The following is a 26,129-nucleotide window of genomic DNA, read 5'->3' as shown; positions in this document are numbered from 1 at the left end:
CGGTGTCTCTGCTTTAAAAATAACTTCCTTCAGTAACAGCGTTCTGCCCTTCAATTTCCCACTGGGAAAAGCCTGGAAGCACGTCCTCACATCTCCGAGGTGGCTCAACACTCTGGGAAGCGGGAAGAAGCTCTGATTCACCACCACTTCATCATTCCCAACTGAGGGCGTTCCGTCATTCGCTTTGCAGTGACGTGCCGGGATGATGTGGGTTCAGTCAGCCACGGGGGTCCCACTCGGGGCCGGAGTTTTCCCGGCTCATAGACAGGAGTAGAGGGAACGGGGGAGAGGGGACTAATGTTTAACTGGGAGGATTTATAGCGAAAACTGAAAGGAATCCCGTCAGGAGGAGGGCAGACAGGCGCGCGGCGGAACGCTCGTTACGGGGCCGAGCCCCGCGGCGGGAGCGGGCGGCTGCGCACCCCGCGCGGCGCCGTCGCCATGGCAACCGCCGCGGCGCCGCTGAAGGATGTCGGCCGGGGAGCGGCGGGGTGCCGCGGGCTTCGCGTTTCGCCCCCTGCCCCAGAAAGCCTTCCCTTGCCTGCAGGACAGGGACATCCGGGAGCGGCTTCTCAAATGGTGGGGGGGGGGAGGCCCGCCGGGCCCCGGGACGGGCAGGGTGGTGGGGAGAGGCGGGGAAGGCGCGGGCGGCGCGGAGGGCTGCGGCCGGCTCAGGCTCCGCGGGGCAGCGCTCCGGCGCTGAGGCAAAAGGCGCTCGTCCGCTGCACTCAGCCTGCTGCAGCCCGCGGTGCTGCCGGGCGGCCGCCGTGCCTGCCCTGCCCTCCCCTCCCCTCCGAGGAGCGGTGGGGTGCGTAAGTAAGGGCGGAAGGGGCAGAGGAAAACCACGAGTCCGATCGGTGCGCTGAGCTCCGAGTGTGTGACGTGCTGACGTGCCCAGGCAAGCTTGCAGCGCGTGTAAACGTGCAGTGTGTATGCGCGATGTTGCTGCTCAGTTTTTCCATTTCAGGTCAATGCAAGGCAGTATCGCAGCACAGGCGTTCAGCTTCGACCAGCAGTTTAAGCCCTATCAAAAGGATGAGTTCGTTATGGTAGTTTTAAGTTCTTTGTATCTTAAACACTTTTTATTTTCCTGCTTTGAAATTATACCTGTTGGAAGCAGACGTGATGGAAAGTGCAGTATTGATGTTACTGCTCCCTGCCTGCTCGCTTTCCCCTTGAAAGCAGGTGATGGGGGGTGGTGCCCATAGTCTTGTTTTGTGGCCCAACTGTGCTGTTCTCAGAATATTTCAGTCTGTCCTCGTGTTACTCTGTTTTAAGGCGGAACAATTTAGTCATTCCAGCCTCGGAATGGCAATCTGAATTGGATACTGGTTTTAGCCGCCGCACTTCAAGTTGGGAAATCTGCCTGAGGTCTGACTTGACACAGCTTACGTGCAGTTTGTCCCTTTGCTCACAGCTGTGCCGGCTTTGCACTGGTAAATACACGGTGCAGTCAGGCATGTGTATGTACCACGTCTGAAAATTGCAAGGTTTTTAAATGAACTGGATACCTTTGCTTATGGTAGATTTGTGGGCTCTCAGCTTTCTGAGACTCAATTATCTTGGTGACTTGCCTGCAAGTCACCAAGTTTTTGACTTGTCTGCAAATCTGTTCACCTAGAAAAAAAATCACAGAATGGCTTGTGTTGGAAGGGACCTTAAAGGTCATCTTTCTCTAAGCTCCTGCCATGGGCTGGTTGCCCCCCACCATCCAAGCTGGCTTCGAACACCTCCAGGAATGGGGCAGCACAGCTCTCTGGGCAGCTGTGCCGGGTCCTCACTGCCCTCTGCTTGACACCTACCCAAATTGTCATCTGTGACTTTAAAAACAGCATGGTTTTTGGTTTTTTTTTTAAACCTTGTTGACTTAGAAACTTTTAAATCAGTTTATGTCTACTTTATATTGCTATTGCCTGGTTGAATAATTGGGCCTCTTGGTATTTTAAACGAATTCACATGGAAATACACCAATATTTCATCTCCCACTGAAAAACATTGCAAATGATTGAGGTTTACCAAGCATGCATTTAGATTTTCAACGCTCGTCTCTTTTGAATTAAAAATTAAAAAACTTCACTAAGAAATGATGAATTCTCAGTAGCTGTCAATTAACTGAGAGTGAAGAGACCATTATTTTACATAGTCTGATCTTTCTGTGTCCCAGAAAGGTGATAAAGAGATTGAATGATGTGGAGACTGAGGAATCCATCATTTTCTTCAGCATTTTGTTAGTGATTTTTCACTCCGGTTGTGCGTATATGCATAACTTCAGGTTTTCTTAATTGACTTATCTATCATTTAAACTTGTCAGCTATCAACACTGCTATGTATTTTTTTCCTTTTTTATTGATATGAATTAGTAAGATGTAATACTTCAAATCTCACTGTTGGATGTTTTTTTCCATCCCTTTAATAACATACTAAATTATTTTGCATCTGTTGAATCATTTCAATCTGTCTATGCTTGACCAAGCTTCAACTTTATTTACAAAGTGTAAATTTTAGCATTTCATTTTTTTTTTATCTCAAAAGCATTGCATGCAGATGTAGAAATCTTTCATCCCTTCTTCCTTCCAAGGATTTCTTTAATCCTTTTTGTCTGTTATTGGACTGTAAATCCTTTATGGATTATCCTGTATGGAAATCTTCATATTACATATGTAGATGCTGGTGAGGATATCTTGCATATATAGTAGACTTGTGCTACACAAAGTTACAGAAGCATGCATTTGCTGGTATGGTATTCAGTATCCAAACTGAAAGATCATACAGCATGTACTTACTAATTGGATCCTTGCAATTTGTTTTGAAAGTATCTATGGCACTATATATGATGATTTTATGTTTAATTAAATTAACTCTTATTCTCTTATTTGAATGTTATAGGCATTTTTTAATGATCAGAATGTGATCTCCAATTTAAAGTTGCTCTCAGCTTCAGGACAGTGGACTACATTGGGTAAATTTAGAATAAATTAATCTTTAAAAAAAGTCTGTGTTGCAACTATTTTCTTCTCATTTACCATTTTGTAATGACAATTCATATATCTGTATCTTCATCTGATTGAAATATTTTTAAAATGACTTCTTATCCTAATTAATAAAATGATTTTTATTTATTTTGTTACTAAATTGTCAAATTTTATACTTTTTTTGTCGTTGATGCCTGCATTGATTCATAAAACAAGCTACTAAAGCTATTTTTGCTCAGTTCACCTGATCATGTATCCAAACATAATCAACTTTTTGTTCATTTAAACAAATGGAATTATTATTATACCTTATTTGGAGATAACATTTCAAGAAAGACTCTTCTCAATAGATGCAGCCACTTAATTTAGGACTTTAGGTTACTGTTCTGTTACAAATCAAAGTTGAGGGAACAGAAGATTAGATAGTGTATTTAGACAAGCCCAGGTCTCTCTGTCCATAAAATAAATGTTATCTAGGCACAGAAGGAGATCCCTATGATAGGTTACAGTAGTTGCAATCGTGGCATGAGATTGACTTCTTATTTGTTACCATATCATTATATACTTATCACACTTGATTATGTCTGTAGATGTCGGTGAGACTCTAAAGGAGAAAGTCCAAAACCAAATAGCGTGTAATTTTATGGCAACACTTGAAATTGCATTTTTGATTATGTAAGTGAGAAATAAAATGTCGTGAAAACTGCATATGATAACATAATGGGATTTTTTAAGTAATGTGAGCTCTGCTATCTCCAAAGTGATTCTCTTTAATAGGGATATTTTGGAAGGGAACTGTGTGAAGTCCTTCTTTCTTTTGGCTTGTCTGCAAATAATTTACTGTGTAAATATTTCACAGGACACTGGGAATTTTCTAGCTTTTCCACTTTGTCTCCCTGGATTTGGCATATAGGTTTTCCCCACTACATACAGTTTTACAAACTATCTGGTTATTAAAGCAATTAAATTACGTAAGAATTGGGGGAAAAAAAATTCAGATACCTCCTTTTCACTCTGTCAGGCAAAAAGATGATGGATGTGTTTCAAAGCATGGGTAAATCTTTTCCTGCTTTGGACAAGAATCTTTTTAGACTATCTGTCAAGCCTACGACTTGCCTGTAGTGGAGGTCAGTAGGTTACATACCTCATGTTAAGAGCGGAGGGTCACTTGCCAAGTAGCCCAGCGTAAATCCTGATTCTGTTCAATCTTCCTCTGTACAGAAGTAATGCATTTTGTTCTGAGGACTGGAAGAGTTCCCTTTTTAAATCCTGAACAGCTGGTGTACCCCATTTGCTCCTAAAGATTCATCTTCCCTTTCTTTGCCTATTTTTGGTGAGGAATGTTGGCACATTTTTCTATACTTACTCTTCATGTGCATTTTTTGAAAATATACTAAGAATTCGTTTTGAGTAAGAGGAGGTACAAAATCATCTGGTGTTTTCTTCTTCAGACACTCCAATATGTTAATCCAGATAGACAATTTACTTGCCAGCATGGAGTACCTTTTTTAAAAAGTTCCTATTCTTGAATGAAACACGAGAAATTGGATTTAATTGTTTTCTGGAAAATCTGAAGAAAATGACGTAATATAGGTTGATTCTAATACTGTGTTTAGTCTCTTGCAAACAAAACAGTGAGATTTCATTGCAGGGGATGATGCACCATGTAAGTGGGCTTTGTGTTGGTTCTTAGCAACCTCCCCCTCTCCCCAGCATGAGCTTGGGCTGGAACTATTTATAGACTCACGGAAAGAATCTGTCAGCTTTGTATAAAACATCAGTATAACGTTACTTTACAAGGGAAGGGTTTTTTTCATAATCCTCTTGCATTTTTCAGGCTGCCGTCCCGTTACCTTCTCAATGAGAATGTATTTGCTTTATGAATTCAGTGCTTATGGTTTCACTTTCATATTTATCTCCACCTCTTCTCTGTTAGTTGTCCATCTCCTTTCTCTAAAATATGTCTCTAAAAGTTCCTCATTGCTTTTATTTTGTTGTCCAATCTCAGTTTCTTTCCCTTTCTGCTGCTTTTTATCTTCACCTTTATTTTATCAGACCATAATATCCTCAGTCTCCATCTGTTAGGTCAAATGGTGGTGTAATATATGGGCTCCCTGGGGAGAGCAAAGCATCCTTCTCTCATCAGCTCCCTTACACGTTGGGATTCCCAGTAGAATCCCACAATAATATTTTCCTCAATAACATTTTAAGTAAACAATGCATGGGTTTATTCTCTTTTATTTCTTCTGATCAGACTGATACTTTATCACCTCTTCACACCATGCTCTTTTGCCTGTGTGGTAGGGATGCTTTTTTCCTTTCTTCCTGAATCTGTAGCAGAGTGCCTGATAGTTCTTCATGTGCTTTAAGGTCCCTTCATCTTTACTCTCATATTTCTAAAATAGAAGCAGGAACACATTTGATGCATTCCAACTCACGTATTGACTCTTGTATTTTTAAATAGCGTCAATGAAAATGAAATAGTAGTTTTTCTTTTGACACACTACTGGCCTTGCACCTGTCAGCAGTCTGAGGGAGACGGGACTGCATCTGCTTAAGCTCAATTAACACTTGAAAAGTTATCTTCAAAGAAATAGGGATACTTTCTTTTTTTTCTTGTAAGTAAAAATTTAGTATTTGCCTAAGTAAGACTCTGAGTTGTGATATGAACTTGAAGCTCTAATGATTTCTGTCTTTGGAACTGGGTTTAATAATCTGAGAGGCAATCTTAAATCAGTATTTTTTAGACTGCTGCTAGAGGTTTTCATTTACAAAAATTCTAGATGTCATTTGAACCTATAGAACCTATGAATTGTCAAGCTGCACCTTTTGTTTTTGAAGTATCATCTTTTTATTACTGAGTACTGAACTTGCATTATATATGTTCTATATCAGCTGTTCTGTAAATAGTAAGTTGCATGAGGTTTCCCTGAGGTACGAATCTTTTTTAAGTATTGGAGAAATTCTAAATATGTCTAATCTGGGGTTTATCTCCCCTATGCCATATATGTGACGTGTTCATTTAAAAATATATTGGCAGCACTTTATAGATGTTCTGGAACTGAGAAGTTTTGCTTCAGTACTTCTGAGGACATTTCTTCTTCCTATTTTATCACTCACTTTTGTAACACTGTAGAACTGGTTACTCTTTTCCAGGAAGTTCTGAATCTCCAGGTTCAAGTCTTAAGTCTCAGATGGAAAATAGGGGCTTCCAGTGCATTCAAACTTTTCCATTTGCAGTTTACTTTTCTGAACTACTGAATAGGACACAAACCCTCTCCCTTTCCCCAAATACAAAAGCTTATAATAGCTCAGTTTCTTATACTTTGAGCTGAATAACTGGGAAAATGTAGGATGTCTCCTTTATTTCAAGTCATTTGACATCTGATTTTTCTTAATCTTGAGTCAGTTTTTGATTCATAGGTCTTTACGAAACAGTTTCTTTGTTAGAGACTGATAAAGCTTGTTTTAAGTCTCATAGAATTAAATTTCTTTTCCTGTGAAAGGAATCCAAAGTACTAGAAGTTAGAGGAGCCTATGGGTAAAGGGCTAGAAGTTAGTGAAAATGAATAAATTGATGAAGAAAAAACCCTTTTTTTCCCCTTAGGTTATGAGGCCTTAACTTGTGCTTTTTCCATCTTGTGGTTTCGGTTATGTAATTTGATTTGATAGTTTCTATCTGGGCAGCTAAGAGAATGCCCAAAACATTTGTTGTTGTTTTTTATTAACAAAAGGTACCCTTTTTTCATACCGTATCTTTAGATGTGAAGCCAAGCAATTAAACACCAAGCTTTTCACTATAACTCCCTTTTTCTACATCATATTGGCCAAATAAATCAATTGTAAAATTTCATGCAAGTTTGTTGTTTTTTTTTTTTGTTTTGTTTTTTTAGCTCAAATAAACACGTTTTCAAGCCATCAGCTCCTCTCTAATTGTTTTTCTTAGCGTGGGTTGGATAGGTGGTAGGGATTATCTGGATTTATGAATCAAATGCTGATCTGAATTAACCTGTGAATAATTTATATGGATAATATCTGCGAGAAATCTCAGGGATTGCTGGAAATGTAGAGGGAAGAGCAATGTTAGGTTATGCTACGTGTGCAGAGATTAGGATCAGAATGAAGTGATATATAGTCTTAGAAGCGTTACAGTTCATAGACCCCTCCCCCCCCCCCCCTTTTTTTTTTAAATTTGTCACAAAAGGCTTCAAGTGAATCTTTGCTTTCTATTCCAGGTTCCAAAGTGACAAAAATTGAAGCTACATTAGTGCCCTGTACGCAGACTTCCATGTCATTTTTTGATCGGCTCTACACTGAAGGAGTTGTTAGAGAAAATGGAGTCATTGTAAAATGTTATGATGAATATTATGATGATATCCCTATCTCTGATGAATTAAGGAAGGTCAGTACTGCAATGAGTAACCCCTACAATGCTGTGATTCTGTTAGGTACTGAAGGACATATTTTCACGGTTTGTTTTTTGTTCTTGTTTTTTTTTTTCTGGCAATACCTTTGAAGATAAATATGGGAATCAGTACCATGTGGTAGAAATGACTGAGGCACTGCAGTAACCGAGTGTGTCAAGACATGAAGCTGGTTTCCATTTGGGCCCTCTTCCCTTTTTAAATGGGAGAAAAAGGTGAAAACAACTTCTACCCACCCTTATAACAAGCAGTCACTGCTTGGGTGCGTGTGGAGAAATCCAGATACTCTCTACTAGATGGGGAAGATGGTACCTAGGTGGTGCTAAGGGGAAAATCCCATGATGCCCAGACCAAATCATGGGACAGACGGTTCACCCAGCCCGTCCGTCCAGTTAATGAAACTGAATGCACTTGATAGCTACCTCCTGAAGCATTCCTGATTAGGAATGCTGACCATATCATATGTGAAGGTATTTAAGGAAAAGTATTATGATATTTTGAGCTGAAACGGGGGAGAGAAAACTAAGAAAAGGAAAATGATTTTGTAGTGTTATACTGGAAAAGGATTAAGTATAATTCCTGAACAGGCCTGCAAGGTAAAAATTCTTTTTGTCACATTCCAATGGAGGTGTTAGAGAGCAGATGATTCTGAAAAAGAATCCAAGAGTGTCACTATCTTAATCAATATATGTCTTCACTATGTTTCTTTTGACTTCATAAGCTAAAACAAATTTTTATTACTTAGGTTTGTTTAGCATTAGCAAAGCATAGTGTGGGAGAACTGGATTTTGCTCTTCCTTGTATATATAATCAACTTAAGTACTTAATAATTATAGAGTTGCACTCATTTGCACTTGGAAAATCCTTTGAAGACAATATATTTGAACCAGTGACACTGGTTACAGGACGTGACCTGAAATACTGGTCTGTCTTGTAAAGTTCTGGGAAAAGGAGAGATCTCAAGCTCAGGTTTGAATTTCAGTTATGGTTTGTAGCCTAGCAGCTCAAAATACTTTCTGTTTACTTATAAGTTGGGTAAGTGTGAAATGTTTTCTGAAAATTAAGTATATTTGATGTAATAAAGTTAGAGGCAGCATTTAAAATAACTAATAGGAGTTTTGGTCTCTTTCCACTTTCCTTCCCTTGGAAGAAAACCATGTGGCTCCTTTTTTAAGTTGAAAGATTAATGTTTGTTAGAAATGATGACTCCTACACATAAGATGGCAGAAAGAATTAAGAGTCAAAATCTTCCATGACCAACCTCAAAGCCTCAGGCTAAATTAGTCAGCACTCTAGGATCATAGACTGTAGGGGGCAGCAAGTTGTCTAGTGTCCCGTTGTCAGAAGGTGGCCATCAGCTGCAAAACTTCATGTTTCATTCCTACCCACCACGTCTTATTTTGGTTCAACCAAGAAGGGGATTGCAGTTGCTGTCCTGGCCCTTTTTTACTCAGACATGCAATGATGTTATAAAGAGGGCCGCAGAGCACTAAGCTCAAATCTATCTTAGACCAGTTTGCCTGCATCAGTGCTGGTATCTGTAGTTTGGCTGATGTGACTCAATTATTAGTCGTGCTGTTACGGTTCCTGTCCACCCTTACAGTTGGCAGTGTTGGGACTAATCTAGCAAGACCCTCTGTGTTCACATAATATTGGAGCAGAAGGCAGGTGAGGCACATGGAAACAGCTGGATAGCATGTCTTGCTTATCTGCACTACAGATTAACGCTCACTGGAGTTGGCAGTAAAGAATGGTGTGAATTTCAGTGATCTCCTCTGGGATTCATGAAGGAATGTGAGCTAACTGTGTAAGTTCAGAGGCGAAAAGCAAACGTAGTCAAAATTACCAAAGGCAAACTAATAGGCACTGATCAGCTGACCAAACATAGCCAGATTAATTTCAGATTATTGATTGTTTCATTTGCAATGGTGAGCACTTAACCAATGTATTACAGGACTCCTGAAGGATGTTCCATTATAACGTGTGAGCACAAATTTGACAGTCTGTGATTCTGCTTTTTATTGTATCTATAAATTTTAAACATAATTGGAAGGAGGGTTAGAGAAAAGCACTTACTTCTATCCCTAGCTCATATATTTTATATGAACGCAAACTGCGTGACATACAGAAAAGTAGCTGTACTGGTTATATACTTCATCTCAAATAAGGGTTTTTTTGGGTCTATTTTACTTCTTTTATTATTTCCTTGTTCCATAAGGTCTTGCTTCTGGAAGATTCAGACCATTATGACATATTTAGTGAATCAGACCGCAAGGAATTTCTGTTCTGTCTTTTTAAACATCTTTGTATTGGAGGAACTCTTTGCCAGTTTGAAGATGAACTTGGTCCGTACTTAGAAACTACAAAGGCTTTATACAAAGACTTGGTGAGGTGAGTGTTTTCGCTTTTATACCACTATGTATGTGTGTGCTGTGCATAGATACTTTGTGCCAATTAGTGTAAACTAACTGTGCATTACTGCTTCAAAAATAGGTCTGATATTTAATAAATCTGCAAGCTTGTTTGTGTTCAACTATGCAAGTACTCTATAACAATGGTAGTAGTTCAGTGGTGAAATATATATGGTTATGTCAGCTGTCCTTTGTAAAATCTTTTTGTTGTATCACACGAATGGCTGTTGATGTTTTGTATTTCACTCTCATTTTAAAGACTTTTGTTTCTATAGTCCTCTAATGAAAACACTGCATGCCATTGGAACTAGGCTGTGTTCGCACTGTCATTGCTAAAACATCAGCAATTGGTCTTGGCCTTGCACTACTGTCAAGCTGCTTTTGTTTTAGGATTTAAAAATTGAAATATGTTAGTTGAAATGTTTAGTAATTCCATCTAATTGTTGCTTTTTTAATTAAAAATGGATTTGGGCATGCTTTATTCCAATAATATACTTTTTGTAAAAATAAGGATGGTTGAATCTGACTGTTAGGATGACACAGTGAGCTAGCACTCATTTCTTTGCCAGGTCTGGTATACGAAATTGTTGGCATTAATGTATGTTGTGCTTGAGATTAGAGGTCACTGACTAGAGATGCCAATTCAGAAAAAAAGATGGCCATTTTTCTCCCATATGATGACTTCTTTAACTGGCAACATTTCTTACTTCCTTCTTAGTGGGAAGTGGAATGTAATGGTCAGTTGTGCAGACTCTTTCCTATTTGAGCCAATGGAAATATGAAGGTCATTGATAATACTACTAACATTTTATACTATATTCTTATTCTATATTTTACTACTCTTAAGAAATTTTGGTGGGACATGAAAAATAATGTGAACTTGAGCAATGGAAAACAATTACAGATCTCTGAAATGTGAGATAGTTCTTGTACTTTGTAATGTACTGGAATGAACCTTCGAAGACTTCAAATCACTTGGAGTGGGATTTCTTTTCTATTCAGCTGTATTTGGAATGGTCTGAATATCAACTGTTATTTCATCTCCTGTTTAAAATTATACATGTGCACATTAGAAAAAAAAATGTGTAAGTTATTCATCGTTAGATCTGTTCTTAAAATGCCTTTCATTAAACAAGAGTAAAATCTTTCTATCTGAACAAAGATGAAAGGATTAGAGCCAGTGACTCTTAGACACCTGAATCTCTTGACTCGAACCAAGCCATTCACTTTCTTGCTTCCTTCGGCTGCTGTTGTTTTTCCTAAACATGTTAGTTTTGTTCACTCATCATCTTTCCCTTCATGTCTCCCTAACCCTTTTCCCCTTCTTTTTCCTCCTGCAAACTGATAAGGACGTTAAGTAGTTCCTATTACCCAACCCCCACCCCCCCCAAAGAAGAAGGAAAACCCCTCACCTTTTTTGCTTTTTCTATATCCTCAACCTGTTCCCCATTTTCCCCTTACATATTTCTGTAACTTCTCTCCTGTGTGCTACATCTTCCCTTTCTATTATAACAGGATAAACCATTTCCAGATCTAATTGGTTTTTTGGTTGTTTTTTTTTTTTTTGGGGGGGGGGGGGGGGTGGCTCATTGGTTCAGTTTGGTTTTTGTTATTTAATGCTTGTTTGGGGGCTTGTTTTTATTTTACTGTTTTCAGCTTGCTTTCTATCTATCAAAGTTTTAAAATACACCTATTCACTCCTAATGATGTAATGTTCTTTGATATTTATCTACTGTGTGTCTCTTCATTTCCCTGCCTGCAGTGTCTGTTGATTTCTCACTGCCAGTGGACTGGTATTCGCACTGCTTACCAGTTGAAAAAGCAAGTCACAAGATAACTGAATCTTTTATCTTGCTCCTTTGATATTAAGTTCTCTGTCAATCTAATCAGAGAAGCTTTCAGTCTTGACATTTCCGACCTTCTCTCCCAGTTCACAGTCACATTTTTCTCTTCCTTTCCTTCATTTCATCCTGCCCATAGTTTATCCAGAATGTGAGGTGGTTATTGCTATTGTTGTTACCACGTTATTAAGAGACAAAAAGCCACTGAAAGGGTAAGCAATGCAGCTTTGAAGAGATACCCTTGTACACCATTTTTGACTGAATTGTTTTTAATTTCCAGTCTGTGCTGTACACTGTTTTTTACATCATTTTTTGCACTAATAATGTCACACAGTAAAGCAATTAAAATTACTTCCTTATGATCTCTGTAGTTTCAAAAAGCAACAGTTCACAACAGCAGTGGTATCCTAAATTCTTTAACCAAACCATTCACCTTCAATCTTCTGTCGAAGGCCAACTATTTTTAAATCCTTTTCTAGACAGCTACCCTCTGCCTGCTTTTGTTGCATCCTGGATTACAATCTTATTGGATACGTTCTGCTCTTTGTAATATGATACTGAAAACTTATGGTGTTAAGAAATTCTGCAGACTGTACTCTTTTAAAATTATTTTTGTCTTGATGCTCCTGGGCTTGGTAGAAAACAAACGGACAGTACAATAATTATTAGCTGTTAGCGAACGTGTGTTGAAACATTGGTTGGCACAGCTGACCTTTGTCGAATCGTGATATAACTGTAGATAAATGCCCCCAGTGATGTTTGGTCCCACAATTTTTCTTAAGGGAAAGAGCCTTGATATGAAGAGCTCCACAAAAGTGTAACTCCTGCAGGATCTGCAGAGTAGCAGACCTGTTATGAGGCTTTACCGCTTCTTTTTCTTACAGTTTCTTCTAGTTGCTCCTGAGTTCTTAATCTAAGGAACATCAGCTCAAAATAATGTCAGCAGGTTTGACGTTTTGTTTTCCTAAAGCATTTACAGGTATATGGTCTTATTATGATAGAATTTGATAATCTTTTGAAATGAAGGTATTTGACAAGCACAGCTAAGAAGTTTCAAATAAAAGTATTAAATGAGAGGTTTTCTACTTTGTAAAAACTGTAATTTTTTTTCATAATGAATTTATTCACAGTTAAACGCAGCAGTAATTATCCTGTGACCTGAAATCCATCCAGAATTTCAGTCTGTGATGTTCTGCATAACCTGAAAAAATTAAAAATATTTGTAGCATTTTTGGTTTATCTAAATCATTGACGTGACAGAAGTGTGGCAATTAAAACTTAATCTATTAAACTTTGTGATCTGAACTGATAAATCTTGTCTTCTGTACCTCACTCCTGTTATTTTCTGACATTGTCACTTTCTGGTGACAACCGCTGTATTCTCTTATCATTATTGTTCTCTGTATTCCTCTGTGTCATCTCCATATCCTTTCCCCTGTGATAAATGAATTTATGTGAAGCATTGGGTTGTTTGTTTAATGGCTGAAAGCCTAAAAAACATTGCCAGTGAGTAAGGTGAGAATGTAAGTAGAGCTCAAAGTGAATTGATCTACAATGAGAAAGTTTGCTCATCATGACCAGAGGATAGATGCACATTAAAATGATGAAGGAATTTCCATATTCGATTAATGGTTTAGGAGTGAACAATCTGAAAGAACAAAGTGGATATTGAGACAGTATTTTAATGGAAATACTGCTCTTTTTAATAAAAGAAGGTATTTTTTTTTTCTAAAATCTTTTAGGGAGAAAAAAAACCAAACCGATAACCCTCACACAATGAAACTTGTCAGAGGGAGCATCCTGGTTGCTTTCTAGCCATCAAGAGAAGAATCTCATCTGATTTTGGCAGATATATTATTTTGCCCTAAAAGTTAACCAAAGCACTAGAAATAAACATGACTTACAGGAAGCTACACACGTGGGGAGAATTTCTTCAGGCAGTGGAATAAATAAGATTTACTCTCTGTCAGTCTTTGCTTTGGTATCCTATATATAACATAAAATTTAAGAAACCTGAAAGTTTTCAGATAGAAGAAAATGAAGTCAAAGTAACCTAAAAACAAGGGTAGTTCTTGAGGATGGATATATACGGCAGAAGTCGCTGACCCCCCGACCTGCTATACCTTGGTCAGAAACTTGTCGCCCTTTCAGCAAACACAGTGCTGCAGTTTACAGCCCAGTATGTTAGCATAAACTAACATCCATTTTAGTTTATCTTAATATGCTGGTCTGTAAAGTGCGGTGGTTCAGAAGCTGAGTCACAAACCAGTTGAGCTGTCCCTGCTGGGAAGACAGTAATCTCTCGAGGGGTGGTAAGGCAGACAACTGGGGCCAGTACCAGTTTCAGCACTGTTGTCTTAATCCACTGTTGAGTATATCAACATGTGAGTTACAGCAAAAAATTCTGAGAAAGCCTCGTTACTGACTCACCACAGGAAAGATCTGCTTCACAGTACAGATTTAGTTCCTCCACAACTGTCATTACTTTGCAGATGAAATCAGTTGAAGTCATTTTTTAATTGGTTAAAAAAATAATGTGGGTTGGGTTTTGTTTGTCCTTATAAAAAGCAGCTTTGTGAAAGCAGTGGTAATAGGGGACTGCTGTCATATCTTGGAGCTGGTTAGGTGGACAACTGGGCTGCGTTTAACACACCCTCTTCCAATTTGGCTATTTTCTGACCTTTCCCAGGAACTGAACCTGTTTGTGACAAAGCAGACTCTCAGCAGATTCTGGGAACTGTATAAATGTGGAATCTGTAAGGGCTCAACTAATCCATGGTGAATCAATTTAAGCAGCAATCTGTGCAATCAGATAAACTGATAGAAGTTACACGAGCTAACTGAAAAAGAAATATAAGCATCACTTAAAGAAGACCTGAGGAAAAGTAATACATCTTAAGATATCTCAGTTTCAAATACATTGCTGAGGTAATTGGCCACTCTGCAATAACATCTTACTGTTGATAATATAGTATTTAGTTAGTAATAATATCTTAGTATTGGTAATGGTGATGGAAGAAATGTCAGACTTCACAACACATCTGGAATATAAAAATTCAGAAAAAAAATACCATCCTAATTTGCGTAGCTGTCTGCATATGCAACATTCTAAAGGATTAAAAATGAATGTGAAACAATTATACATTAATAAAAAATAACCTTAAGTTTTCATTTCTTTACGAATTCTGCTGCTGCTGAAGATGTTAAGTCCGTGTTAAGATGCAGTTTACATTACAGCTTTTTCATGAATGTATGTGAAAAGATCTTTAAAAAATGTTTAGCGGAATGACTTTTCTTAGCTATCAAAACGCAAACTTCATATTGGACTCATTTAGGCCTGGTAATATTGCTGAGATGTAGTAGCTGAGAACACTGAAACCACCTCAGATGACCAGACTCATTTTCATTCTATAGTTTTCAGTTGTCATAATATCCATGGTATCTAAGCGCAGCAGTGTGCCTTCTCATGGTCAGTGTAACGAGTTGAATTTTAACCATTAATTTTAACTTGATCAAATCTGAGCAAGGGCACAGTGTGTATGTTAAAAATGTGTTACACAGTGTGTGTGTAAAAAATACATTAAATGAAGGATTGTAATGATCTGTGATTACTGTAAATATTAAGTACGTATCATTCCCTTGTATTTCAGTGTTCAAAAGAATCCCGAAACGAAAGAAATAAGCATTACTTCTACTGTCTTCAGAGTGTCTGCATATGTAAGTATTAATTTTTGGCACAGGATTTTACTGGAAGATGCATAACTTAAAAATACTGAATTTATATTTACACATGTTGCATTTTAAGGACTTGTTTTTCCACAGCTGTTTCTTTTTTTTTAAATTCATGAACTCTGTGCCTGATCTCATCCTGCTTGCACTCTTGAATAACTCTTCATCAATAATCACCAGCTCACTAAAAATAGGTTTACTGGATTACAATTTAAGTCATAATAGTCATCCAGAAACTGGTTTATGAAAAGAAAAATATTTATTTAGGACTGAGTAATTCTATTTTTAGATCTACTTGAGATAGAAATAAGGATTAAGAATCCACTCGTGACTTTGTGTGGTTCTGTTTTTAGAACTGTTTCTAGAGCTGTATGAATAGCATGCACTGCAACTGTTTCTGTAAAGAATACAAGGAAATGTAGTATACAGAAGGGTGAGGGCAGTGAGATGTCTACTAACCTCTCTTCCTCTCTGTTGACAAGTCTCACTCCTTTCTGTTTCTCTTGCAAAATCATCACATTTGCCATCACAACAAATCTGAGAACTGGTTGCATGTTTACTAGATTCAGCATATCCGTAATTTAATGGTTACTACTCCAAAGCCTCCTTGAGTAACCAGAATACGTAACCAGATAATGTTCCCACATCCAAAAGAAATAGCTGATGTCATTTCAGACTGCACAAACTTCCCTTTGGCTTACCAATAGCCCAGTTATTCATTTGTGGGTCATCATCTTTTAAGTACTATGTGTAATTCAAAAAGGCTTCTGAAATGTCTTCTAAAAATAGGCACTTTACTTATGGATCACAATTCATCTTCCTACCAGGCTGCAGGCTTCACTAAAAAATATGATAAAAAAACAAAACTCTGATGATGTGATATTTTATTACTGTTTTTCTCCTATTTATTGGTCAAATGCATTGATGCGAGCTTTACATACTCCTGAGTTTCGGTAGATATTTAGATATTAAAGAGCTTCCTTAGCTGTATTTGCCATACGTCAAATATCATCAGCATTAAAAAAAAAAAAAAAAAGATGCAACCTTCAGCAACGTTTTGAAAACAAAGTGGATGGGCAAAAGAAAATCCAGGATAACTATAGAGCACAATACCCTCCCGTAGGGGGAAATTTGACTTTTATCACATATTCTGTAAACTTGTGAGGTGAGAGAGCGCTTGGAAATTCTGCTTTCTGCTAAAGAAATCCTGAAGAATCTTCCCTCAGAACAAAAGAAGTCCTGCTGGTTTAGCAGCTCTGGGCTGTTTGCTGGTTCTGTGATCCCAAACCCTTAAAACTCTGCTTGGAAATTCCAGGCAGGGTACCTACTGGAACACAATTTCATGTGGTTCTGATGAAAATGTTCACTCAAGATGACCTATTTCTGCAGTGGATTATTTCCAGTTATTTTACCAACTAAACTCAGAATCTGCAGTGTGATCATTTTAATGCTGAGGTAACAATTTACAAGCCATATTTTCTTGGTCTGTATCTGAAAGAAATGGATGTAACCTCTTAGCCTGACGTAAAAGAAAGCTGTGCTGCTAAAAGTGAGCTGAACAGCAGCCAAGAAATTAGAAGAATCCAAACTGATCTTTGCAAACTGAATTAATAAATGGACAAATAAATACACTTCATTTGTTTGCAGAAATACAAGTGGAATCAGGAATTAAGTATTTTATGTGATGTCATCTTGATAGCATCGCTTTCCTTTTATTTGATTTTTACATTGTGGCCAGTAAGCCCTCCTTTTGGAGACTGTCTAAAAAAAGAACACTACTATAATTGGGTAATACAGAGGTTGAACCAGCTGTCAACGATATTGTATGAACATTGTGAGTCATGCCTCCTTTTCAACAAGTCTGTGTCCATAGATACATTACTCAGTAGTGTGATCGTATCAAAAACAGTGATGGAAACTGATGATGAAAGGAATATGGCATGATTAAAAGCAGTTTAGAACAAGGTAGTCGGATCTCAATATTTCAGAGTAGTAGGGTGTAGCTATGAATGTCTGTAGATCTGTTTAGCATCAAAACTTTGTAGAACTGGTCATGATGGGAGAAATCACTTTGAGTCTTGTGACCAAGCACTAAGAGCTTTGGCGCTGGCGTAAAATGAAACTGTCCTGTAGCTGAAGTATTTGGATGCAAACTGCTGTCTTAGAACTTTCCTTACCTGAAGGCCAACTGTAGCGCTGCTGGGAATCAGAAGTAATAAATGGCTTCTTCAAAAATTCTTTTAAACTGACGGTTAAGTGGTGCTGTGCTGAGAGATGCTCAGCAATATCCTTATTTCAGCATTACGCTGCACATTTCATCTTTCAGTCATCTGCAGGTTACCTGTATGAGTTGAAAACGAAACGATCCTAGTCTGTATCAGTAAATCAGCTATTGCATCCACTGCATGTCTGAACCAAACTGCAGATGGAATTGGAACGACTCTTAGCCCACGTACACCTACCCCACTGCTGTAATGATCACAGTAACGCTACGTACATTCTAATGCTGTTACACTCAAGGCTTTTAGGTGCTTTTTCTTGTTGTTTCTTTGTTTTAAATAGCCCCCTTACTAACTAGGACAAATTTAAGAACTTGATCAGATTATTTTCCTCATCCTAGGTTTGTTATACTCTGGAATTTCTTGAAATATCATCAGAACTTAATTTATTTTTGTTCTTAAGTTGATGAGTAAACTTCCAGTGCGCAACTGCTGCCTTTAAACAGTCAAAAATGGAGCTGAGATCGATCAATTCAGTAAGGACTGCTAAGTGGGATCTTCAGTAGCAATGCAAAGAAGTGTAACTAGCAGTTGTGTCTCAATGTCGGTGTTTTGAGTTAGTTCTGTGTGTGAGCTTAGGTTACTTTTGGGTTAAACTCCAAGGCATTGTGATGCTGGATGCTGTTATGTCTTAAAGCTTGCTCTCCTTACTGGAATAGATAATCCAGTATCTGATACACACGTATCCCCATAAAACATCTATAGAGAGTTAGGTGTCTAAACCTGAGAGCTATGGAGCTTGTGTGCTGGGTTCTTTAAAAATAGAATGCTATTTTTAGCTGGCGGCATTTGCCTACCATCAGAAAATGCTGTGAATAAACATATCAAATCTCTACCTGTCTTAAACAATGCTTTTATGGTGGTGCTTATCTTAATTTAAGATTTACCATCTTGAATAATCACCCAAAGGAAGACATCGCAGCGTACAGCAGGGGTTTCATCCTCTGAAATAACAGGAGCAAAATTGGGGTGCCTGCAACAGCTACCAGATACATTTCACAGAAGGTCCTGGGAGCAGAAATCAGAACCCAGATCTTTTCCTTCTGAGCTGACAGCGATAACCACAGGGAGAGGTTGCAGCTTTCCTGATTCCTTGGTCCAAAAAGGTGTTGGGGAGCAGGAGGAAACCATACTGGGTTTTCAAAGACAGGATGTGTGAGCTATGTATCCCTTGCTCTTTTGGATGCTCAGTTGCCAGATTGAACGCATCAAAACCCAACCAACAGAAAAAAAGCAACCTCCAAACAATCCCCTCAGCTTCCTGGGCTGTGCTGTGTGTTGGGCTGTGCTGCCGGGGGAAGCCGGGCAGCAGAAGTGGGTGCTGACCCGAGGAGCCCACCGCAGCGCCCGCTGTCAGCTGGAGGCGTTCTTCCACAGTCGGGTTTGGGGCGGGGCGTTGAGATTCTCCTCGCATACTTTGTGAGCAATGGCACACAAACTGCTTCCAGTAGCAGCTCGGAGGTGTTCAAAGCGCTGCAGAGGGGTTTTCCTTAAGCGCGGAGTAAAAAAGAATCATTGGTAGAAGGGCTTCATGTGTTAATATGCAGTCCGTACCTATTTTTTGTATTTTAATGGAATGCGATGGGATCTTTGTGTATTTAATCAGCTGGATTTTAGGCTCCAATCGTGCAAGCCTACGCTTATGTGCTTAATTCTACATTTTGTATTAACGCTGCGTTTGCCATAAGGTTATAAAGTTACTGAGATGGATAATCTGCATTTTGTAGTGTCAGTATTGTAATGGAGACAAAATGCTACTTCCATAAACCACAGCGTTCCTTCCTTCCGTTGCGCCGTAAGTTGTCGGAGTTGAACCTAAAGCTGCACTGCACTCAGGTTTTATGGGCTCTCCCGGTGGGACCCGCTCTGTATCTAACGCTGCCGCTTTTTCCCTCCCCTCAGGACGGCAGCGGCCTGTGCTACCCGTCGCGCACAGCCCACGCGCAGACCTTCTCCTATCTGCTGCTGGACCCGGCCCGGCGCCACGTGCACGCGCTGTACCACCGCTTCGGGGGCGGCGCGCCCTGAGCTCGGCGGGGCGGGCGGGGGCTGCGCGGCGCCTCGCGCCCTTGTGGTGGGACGGTCGGTGACGGAACGCTTCGTGCAACGCGTGTCAGGCGCGGTCCTTGTTGCTGTTTTCCTGGGGTTTGACCCTTCTGGTTCTTTTTTTCTCCTGAGTTCTGATCCTCCTGATGCTGTTTTCCCGAGTTTTGACCGATCTAATAAAAGTAACTTCTCCAGATGCGTCTGTGCGCGTCCCTTCAGCTGCACGGCCGCCGCCCCGCGCCCCGCCGCCAGGTGAGGCCGAGGCCCGGCGCCCCGCTGCCTCAGTCCCGCGGGAGGGGTCGTACCCACGGTCTTCTCCCCCCCTTCGCCCCCCCCCATCTCTCACAGAGGGGGGCTGTCCCCTTCCGGGGCGGCGGGGGAGGGGAGCGCCGCAGCTCTTCCCCACCCCCTCGGCGGGAGCCTGGAAGTTGGGAGAGAAGTTGGGGAGAAATAAAAGTTGTGGTTGGCGGCGCGGTTCCACGGCCGGGCGGGCGGCAGAAGGGAGACGCGCGGGCGGGCGCGTGGAGAGGAGCGCTGAGTCGGCGGGACAAACCCGACCGTGAGGCGACCGCGGGCCGCGCGCTACGGGTCCGGGGGGGCCGGGCGGCTCCCTCTGCTTCGGGGCGCCCGGTGGGCGGGAGGCGGTGCGGGCGGGCGCGAGCAGGAGGGCAGCGCGGCGCAGGGCCGTCTCGGTCGGATACGGTGCGGGCGGGCTCAGGAGGGGCGGAGTCCGCCGCCGAGAGTGATTCGGGCGGGCGTAACTGCGAACTTTTGTTTGGAGTGTTGTGCGAGTTAGTTTCCGCCGCCGGGACGGAGGCGCCGGCCGGGCTGGGCCGGGCTCGGGGCAGCGCCGCGCGGTCACAGCCGTTTCGCCCGTCCCCGCCGAGGGGTAGGAAGCGCCGGGGACAGCGGGACGAGCCGCGGCGCGGGGCATGCGGGGCCGACCCTGCGCGCTCTGAGCCGCCGAGCCCCGCGAGGAAGCGCCAGGGGGTCCCGCCGCAGCCATGGATCCCGGGCAGCCTCAGCCGCAGCAGCCGCCGCAGGCGGCGCAGCCCCCGGCCCCGCAGCAGGCGGCCCCGCAGCCCCCGGGCGCGGTGTCGGGAGCTCCGGGAGGCGCCGCGCAGCCGCCGGGCGCGGGGCCCCCTCCGGCGGGGCACCAGATCGTCCATGTGCGGGGCGACTCCGAGACCGACCTGGAGGCTCTCTTCAACGCCGTGATGAACCCCAAGGGCGCCAACGTGCCGCACACGCTGCCCATGCGGCTCCGCAAGCTGCCGGACTCCTTCTTCAAGCCGCCCGAGCCCAAGGCTCACTCCCGCCAGGTGAGGGGGGGCGACCCGGCCCGGCGCTGCGCCGCGATCTCCGATCTCCCTCCTCCCTCTCTCTCTCCCTCCCTCCCTCCGCGCCGCCGCCGCCGGGCTCCTCCCGGGGGAGGTGTGTGTGTGTGGGGGAAGGGGCCGGGGCGGGAATCCGCCCTCAGCGCGGGCGGGGGGCGCGGGGCCGGGTGCGCGCTGCCTTCCTCCGCCTCCTCCTCCTCCTCTCCCCGCTCCTCCCGCCCCTCCGAGGGGCCGCCGTCCCGGCCCGGGCTCCGGGCGGCCCTCGGGCTCCACATCCGCCCCGCGGCCCGGCCGGGAGGAAAGGCGAGGGGAGGCCTCGGAGCGGTGTGGGGAGCGCCGCGATTGAGGGATCCGATCCGCGCTGCGGGCCGGCCGGTGGGGGTTGTCGTGAGGCTGTGCCGAACTTTTTTATTTTTTCTATTTTTTTTCCCCCCCCAAGCAACATGGATGTGGCTCTTCCACCATTTCGGCTCCGCGCTGCGCTGTGTCGGCTCCGTCCGCGGAGCTCCCGCGTGCCCCGGGCTGAGGGCAGAGGCGCTCCGCCGCCGTTCCCCGCCGGGAAGGGGCCGCTCCGCTCAGGTGTGACTGCGAAGTAACGAGCTTCGCTGTTGAGCTGCAAAATCGGTTTTGTTATCGGCCGCTTTCGCTCTGTCTGTGCAGCCGGAGCAAAACTCGCTCTGTGTCGCAGTGCCCACTTCGCGAAGGCCCTCAGCATTGCTGCGGTCGCACCTCCGCTCCCTCCCAGGGCTTCGTGCCGCGGCTGCGGGGCTCTGCGCCGCGCTGAACCCTGGCACGAGTTAATTCATTTGCCACATACTCGAAAAGCAGCCCGGCCTTTACACCGTGAGACTGGAGAGAGAATAGCAGGGGTGGGGCTGAGCTGCTCCTGTGGTTTCTTCCTTGCTTCTGAGCTGCCGACTTCTTAATTGCACTCTGAATCCGTCAGTAAATGGGGTTCCTTCAGGTTGCTCTCATTGGTGTGAGTTGTGTGGCAGTTAAGTTACACAGAGGTGTGGGCTGCACATGCTCAGCCGCTACTTGTTGCTGTGTCTTGGCAAACACAGTATCTATGTGCAGTTAAATAAGTATCGTGTTCAGAATGCATTTAATTTTCATGCAAGTGTTGCACTTTTACTCTCGGTGTTCCCTTGCTGTGATGCCTTACTCCACATCCTCTGTGTGTGCTCCTGCCTTGGGTTCTCATCCCACTTAGGAGTTCCTACCTCAGGAGTGCAACCTTGGAGTTCAGCTGAAGGCAGAGAACTATTGCTCTATTGTTGGCTATCTTTTGATAGTTTCAATTTTCCCTGTTTACTCATTTGTGACATAAAATATTGTCCATCAGGAAAGGACTTCTGTACTCTTTTTCTCAAGAATTAAAGATCCTCAAATTCCATACAGTTGCACCTCCTACACTGTGCTTAAATGCAAAAGTAAGCTTCCTTGGTTCCAATGTAATAAATGGCACGTTAACATGCAGATGTAGCAAAATGTCCCCATAGGAGTGCATAAGTGGGGCCTTGTATGGTGTAATACTTGCATGGAGAGGTGTGGCTGGACTGATATGTGCATCTTAATGCAGGTGGCCATGTTGTTCTGGGGTATCTACAAGATTTAATTAACTGATAAATACACACACGCACACAAAGGATTTTAACCCAATTTTCAGATCTGCTTTGTCTTTTTGGCTTTGGACATGTATTTCCTACTGCCAAAGAAGCTCTTGTACTTCAGTCTGGCAGCTGTGTGAATGGTCTCTGAGTCACTTCTGATTGACTGGTCAAACAGTTTGCGGAAGCTTTCTTTAGATAAAGCACTGGCAGGCTCTTTGTGAGTGCCCTTAAAGAGCTGTTGGTGTGCAGGTTAGGAAATTCTGTGCTCAGCCTTTTGTAGCTCTGATAGCCGAGTTCAGGAGTTCTCCCTCTCTTGGAGCTCATCACCATCAACGGGCACTTCTCTATTCCTTTTCTCTTTGTCCAGTTCCTTAAAGCCATGCAGAAGGTCTATATGTGGGTGTCCTTGCATCCCACACCCCCATTTCAACAAGGGGGGTGGGAAATTACCTCTGTCAGTGAAAAGTGATGGTGATGGGTGGGTGCAGTCCAGCAATGAGCCACGCAGTGTGCCATGCTCAGTCTGCAGGCTGTAGGCTGCCTGAAGCCTGCACCAAGGGGCAAGAACTTCAGTTTTCAAAATAGAACTTAAAGCAGTTACTGAACACTTAGAGTTGATATTTCTTGGCTTATATGGGGGCTTCTCTGATGCAAATTAACCAGCAACTGCAAAATATGCATAACTTTAGAAAGATCAACTTGGGAATTTCATCTGAAAGATTCCTTTAAGGAGCAGTGCCTTTTGACAGATGCATTTCTGCTGAAGTACAAAAATCTGAATGGGAATCCTTTCACTCCTGACAGGCCAGCACTGACGCAGGGACAGCAGGAGCCCTGACCCCTCAGCATGTTCGTGCTCATTCCTCTCCAGCATCACTGCAGCTGGGGGCCGTCTCCCCTGGGACGCTCACACCCTCCGGAGTAGTGACCGGACCCGGAGCTCCGTCTTCTCAGCATCTCCGCCAGTCTTCGTTTGAGATCCCTGATGATGTACCTCTGCCACCGGGCTGGGAGATGGCCAAAACACCATCTGGACAGAGATACTTCCTTAAGTAAGTAATACTTGTTTTGGTTGGCTCTATTCGTTATTCTCTAAGTATTTGAATTTTACTTTTAAATACATATTTTAGGAACATTCTCCTGATTTTAAGTAGGAGAGAAGATCCCACCACTTAGGAATTTCGCCCATATCAATTCCACTCTTTCTGGAAATTGCATGATACTCAATGAGTATTTATCCCACCTTAATCTTAGTTGAAGAATGTTGTCTGTTATATCGTATACTAAAAACAAATGAAATGCACGTAGAGACTTTTGAACAGCATGGCTCTTCCACGTGCTGGATCTTGCCAGCATTCTCATTTGGGTTAAAATACACTATACCTTACTTTAATTTTACAGACGTAAAACTATAGAGTAACTTTAGACTCTGTTGTGGCGAGAATATATCAGGACTTCTTATTTTATCACTAAGTACAGTTGTGTAAATGTAGAGTCAAAACATTTTTGCCTGCTCTGTCCTCATGAGGACATTAAGGCATGTGTTTGATAACAGTATTTGGGTCTGTAACTCTGAACCCATCTACCTCCCTTGCAGTGAAACAGGAGTTGCAGAACTTCTAACATTGTTTCTTTTTCCTCTGGCTGTAGCTTTTTTGTGCAGTGAAATCAGTACCACCTTCTGTAGAACAGAGGAGAGGTGGCATATGCCAGCCACGTGACAGCCAGTCCATTAGGGAGCGTTGGGTTTTCTTTCCATCTCTAGAACAGCAGGAGCTTGTCCTTCGTTCTGAAAGCATGTCCACCAGGACATGTAATTGGCCTTCAGATACTTTGACTGTATTTTGAATATTTTATTAATCTGGAAGGCTCTAAATAATCCATTATGTGTCATTTTTGGGGCTGGGAGAGGGGAGAGGCAGCACAGTGTGTTATTTACATAAAACTTGCTTCTGCCAAATAAAACGTCTGTATTCCTACCTTTCTTGCTAAACTACCATTAATACAAACTCAGATACTTCAATCAAATTGATGTAGCTTTTAAAACTAATTTGTTGTCTGCAGTAAAAATGGTCACTGTAGAATTTCTTAAAGCTTTTTCTTATTCCTACAGTGGTGTTTTTGTAAGGAGAAATTAATATCACTTGTAAAAGCCAAAAATGGGTTGCAGCAGTTGTGTCGAATTATTTGAGCCCTAATGCTAATTCTTGAAAACAATAATTTTGTGTTAGAAAAGCAAAAATGAGAATTGCATAAAGATGTCAATACTGTGATGTTTTCTTTGCAAGAGTTTAACGAATGTGTTCTGGAATGTGTTCTGCAGTGGGCACAAGTAGAATTTTGGGAACAATGCATGTTTGTGCCATTGGAGATTGGTAGCTGGTTGGGCCTTGAGGAAAGCACAGGCTGAGTTCTTCAATGAACGGCAAGTTTAGTTGTTTTGACTGTGCTGGTAAAAACTCTTAAAGAGCAGCTCACCAGTCCTGAAAAGCAGTTGTTTTTAAGTTTTGCTGTCACAAGTATTTCTGATAAGTCTTTTTTTTTTTTTTTTTGGAAAATAGAGCAGTTTTAGAGGTGCAAAATGTCTTTATATAAAAAGTTGGGTTTTTTGTGTTTTTTTTTTTTCTTTTTTAATTGTGGCCACTAAAGTGAAATTAGTGATAGTTTTGATCTTGGAAAGCTTTTCTGCAGTTTCATTATTACCACCAAAAATCTTTTCTGTTTTTTTTTTTTTGCAAGTTTTTTGTCCTCTCTTGGTGTTCTGGTATCCATTTCAAAGGGTCAGGTTTCAACAAGAACAATAAAGAGCCTGAGACTGGAAAGTACACACAAGTCTGGCAAACTCATCTGCATGAGCAAGATCGTTTGTTCTCAAGCAGACATCCAAAGTAAATGATTGAAAGAGCTGCTAGCTGTGAAGGATGTGTCTTGAAGAGGAAAGGAGTAGAAACAAACCAGGTTGTTAGGAGTAAAAATAAAGGCTGTACTTTCTGAACCTCTCCCTGCTGGGTCACATGCTGACCTTGGGAGATTTTAAACAGCTTAATGGGCTGTTTTCTTTTGGCTTTCCTTGGGTGATGCTGTGGTATGGGAGAGTCTAATGAGGACAGTTCTGAAGACTGTTCACATTCTGTTTGGGTTTGAAAAGCGTTGTTCCTAAAAGGTCGTTTAATGCTGCCTACAGGTGAGATCCCTCAACTTCATTGGAGTCCATTAAGATTTGTAAAAGAAGATAAAATAAAAATTCAAATACTAGGAAAACATTTGCTTTGTATTTTAAAAAATTCAAAGAAATCTTAAGAATTAATTTTAAGTAGTAAGTTTATATTTCAGGTGTCTTTTTTCAGTATTGAGTGGCAAGTTCTGTCTCAAATGTGCAAACCTGTTAAAATCATGTCTTGTCTAGTTGTGCCTTAAGCTTCTGCTCAAAGCGTGAGGACTAAGGTTCCTGATGCTGAATGAATTGTATGTGATTCC

General features: G+C 42.0%; 2 protein-coding genes and 1 long non-coding RNA gene across 15 annotated transcripts in view; 2 read left to right on the top strand and 1 right to left on the bottom strand.

Moving 5' to 3' along the window:
* The first annotated feature begins 432 nt into the window (after positions 1-432).
* On the top strand, positions 433-19,898 carry C11orf70 (C11orf70 homolog). 3 transcript variants are annotated; one of them, NM_001277812.2, is made up of 7 exons: positions 433-579; positions 968-1,049; positions 2,887-2,959; positions 7,208-7,374; positions 9,615-9,787; positions 15,299-15,365; positions 19,559-19,898. In NM_001277812.2, the coding sequence occupies exons 1-7, from the start codon at positions 470-472 to the stop codon at positions 19,682-19,684; spliced, it is 798 nt and encodes a 265-aa protein (NP_001264741.1). In that variant the 5' UTR covers positions 433-469; the 3' UTR covers positions 19,685-19,898. The 3 variants fall into 3 exon arrangements, with proteins under 3 accessions (NP_001264741.1, XP_040556208.1, XP_025006414.1); XM_040700274.2 differs by lacking the exon at positions 19,559-19,898 and adding an exon at positions 16,693-18,546; XM_025150646.3 differs by lacking the exon at positions 968-1,049.
* On the bottom strand, positions 16,244-19,581 carry LOC121107201. Its single transcript, XR_005840942.2, has 2 exons — positions 18,544-19,581; positions 16,244-17,718 (listed from the first exon to the last, which is right to left on the bottom strand). It is a non-coding gene; the product is annotated as an uncharacterized LOC121107201 (long non-coding RNA).
* Positions 19,899-20,475: 577 nt separating the features above from the next.
* Positions 20,476-26,129, top strand: part of YAP1 (Yes associated protein 1) — an 83,867-nt gene continuing 78,213 nt past the window's right edge. For 5 of the 11 annotated variants that reach the window (XM_046915533.1, XM_046915586.1, XM_046915489.1 and 2 more), the window contains exons 1-2: positions 20,476-21,024; positions 23,457-23,704. In XM_046915533.1, the coding sequence (XP_046771489.1) occupies positions 20,707-21,024; positions 23,457-23,704 (566 nt within the window). In that variant the 5' untranslated portion in view covers positions 20,476-20,706. Of the gene's footprint in view, positions 21,025-21,266; positions 21,619-23,456; positions 23,705-26,129 lie in introns of those variants that run through there. The other 6 variants (NM_205243.2, NM_001396970.1, NM_001396969.1 and 3 more) reach the window with 3 other exon arrangements.

The sequence above is a fragment of the Gallus gallus genome, chromosome 1 (assembly GCF_016699485.2).
Source record: "Gallus gallus isolate bGalGal1 chromosome 1, bGalGal1.mat.broiler.GRCg7b, whole genome shotgun sequence".
NCBI classification, from domain to species: domain Eukaryota; kingdom Metazoa; phylum Chordata; class Aves; order Galliformes; family Phasianidae; genus Gallus; species Gallus gallus.
Note: the sequence above shows the minus strand (reverse complement) of the source record. Positions and strands in the feature narration are given on the sequence as shown.

Excerpts from the sequence above, each read along its gene's own strand:
- C11orf70 (NM_001277812.2), top strand. The coding sequence starts at position 470 with ATGTCGGCCGGGGAGCGGCGGGGTGCCGCGGGCTTCGCGTTTCGCCCC. Across the intron at positions 580-967 it reads CGGGAGCGGCTTCTCAAATG|GTCAATGCAAGGCAGTATCG; the intron begins GTGGGGGGGGGG and ends TTTCCATTTCAG. Across the intron at positions 1,050-2,886 it reads AAAAGGATGAGTTCGTTATG|GCATTTTTTAATGATCAGAA; the intron begins GTAGTTTTAAGT and ends TGAATGTTATAG.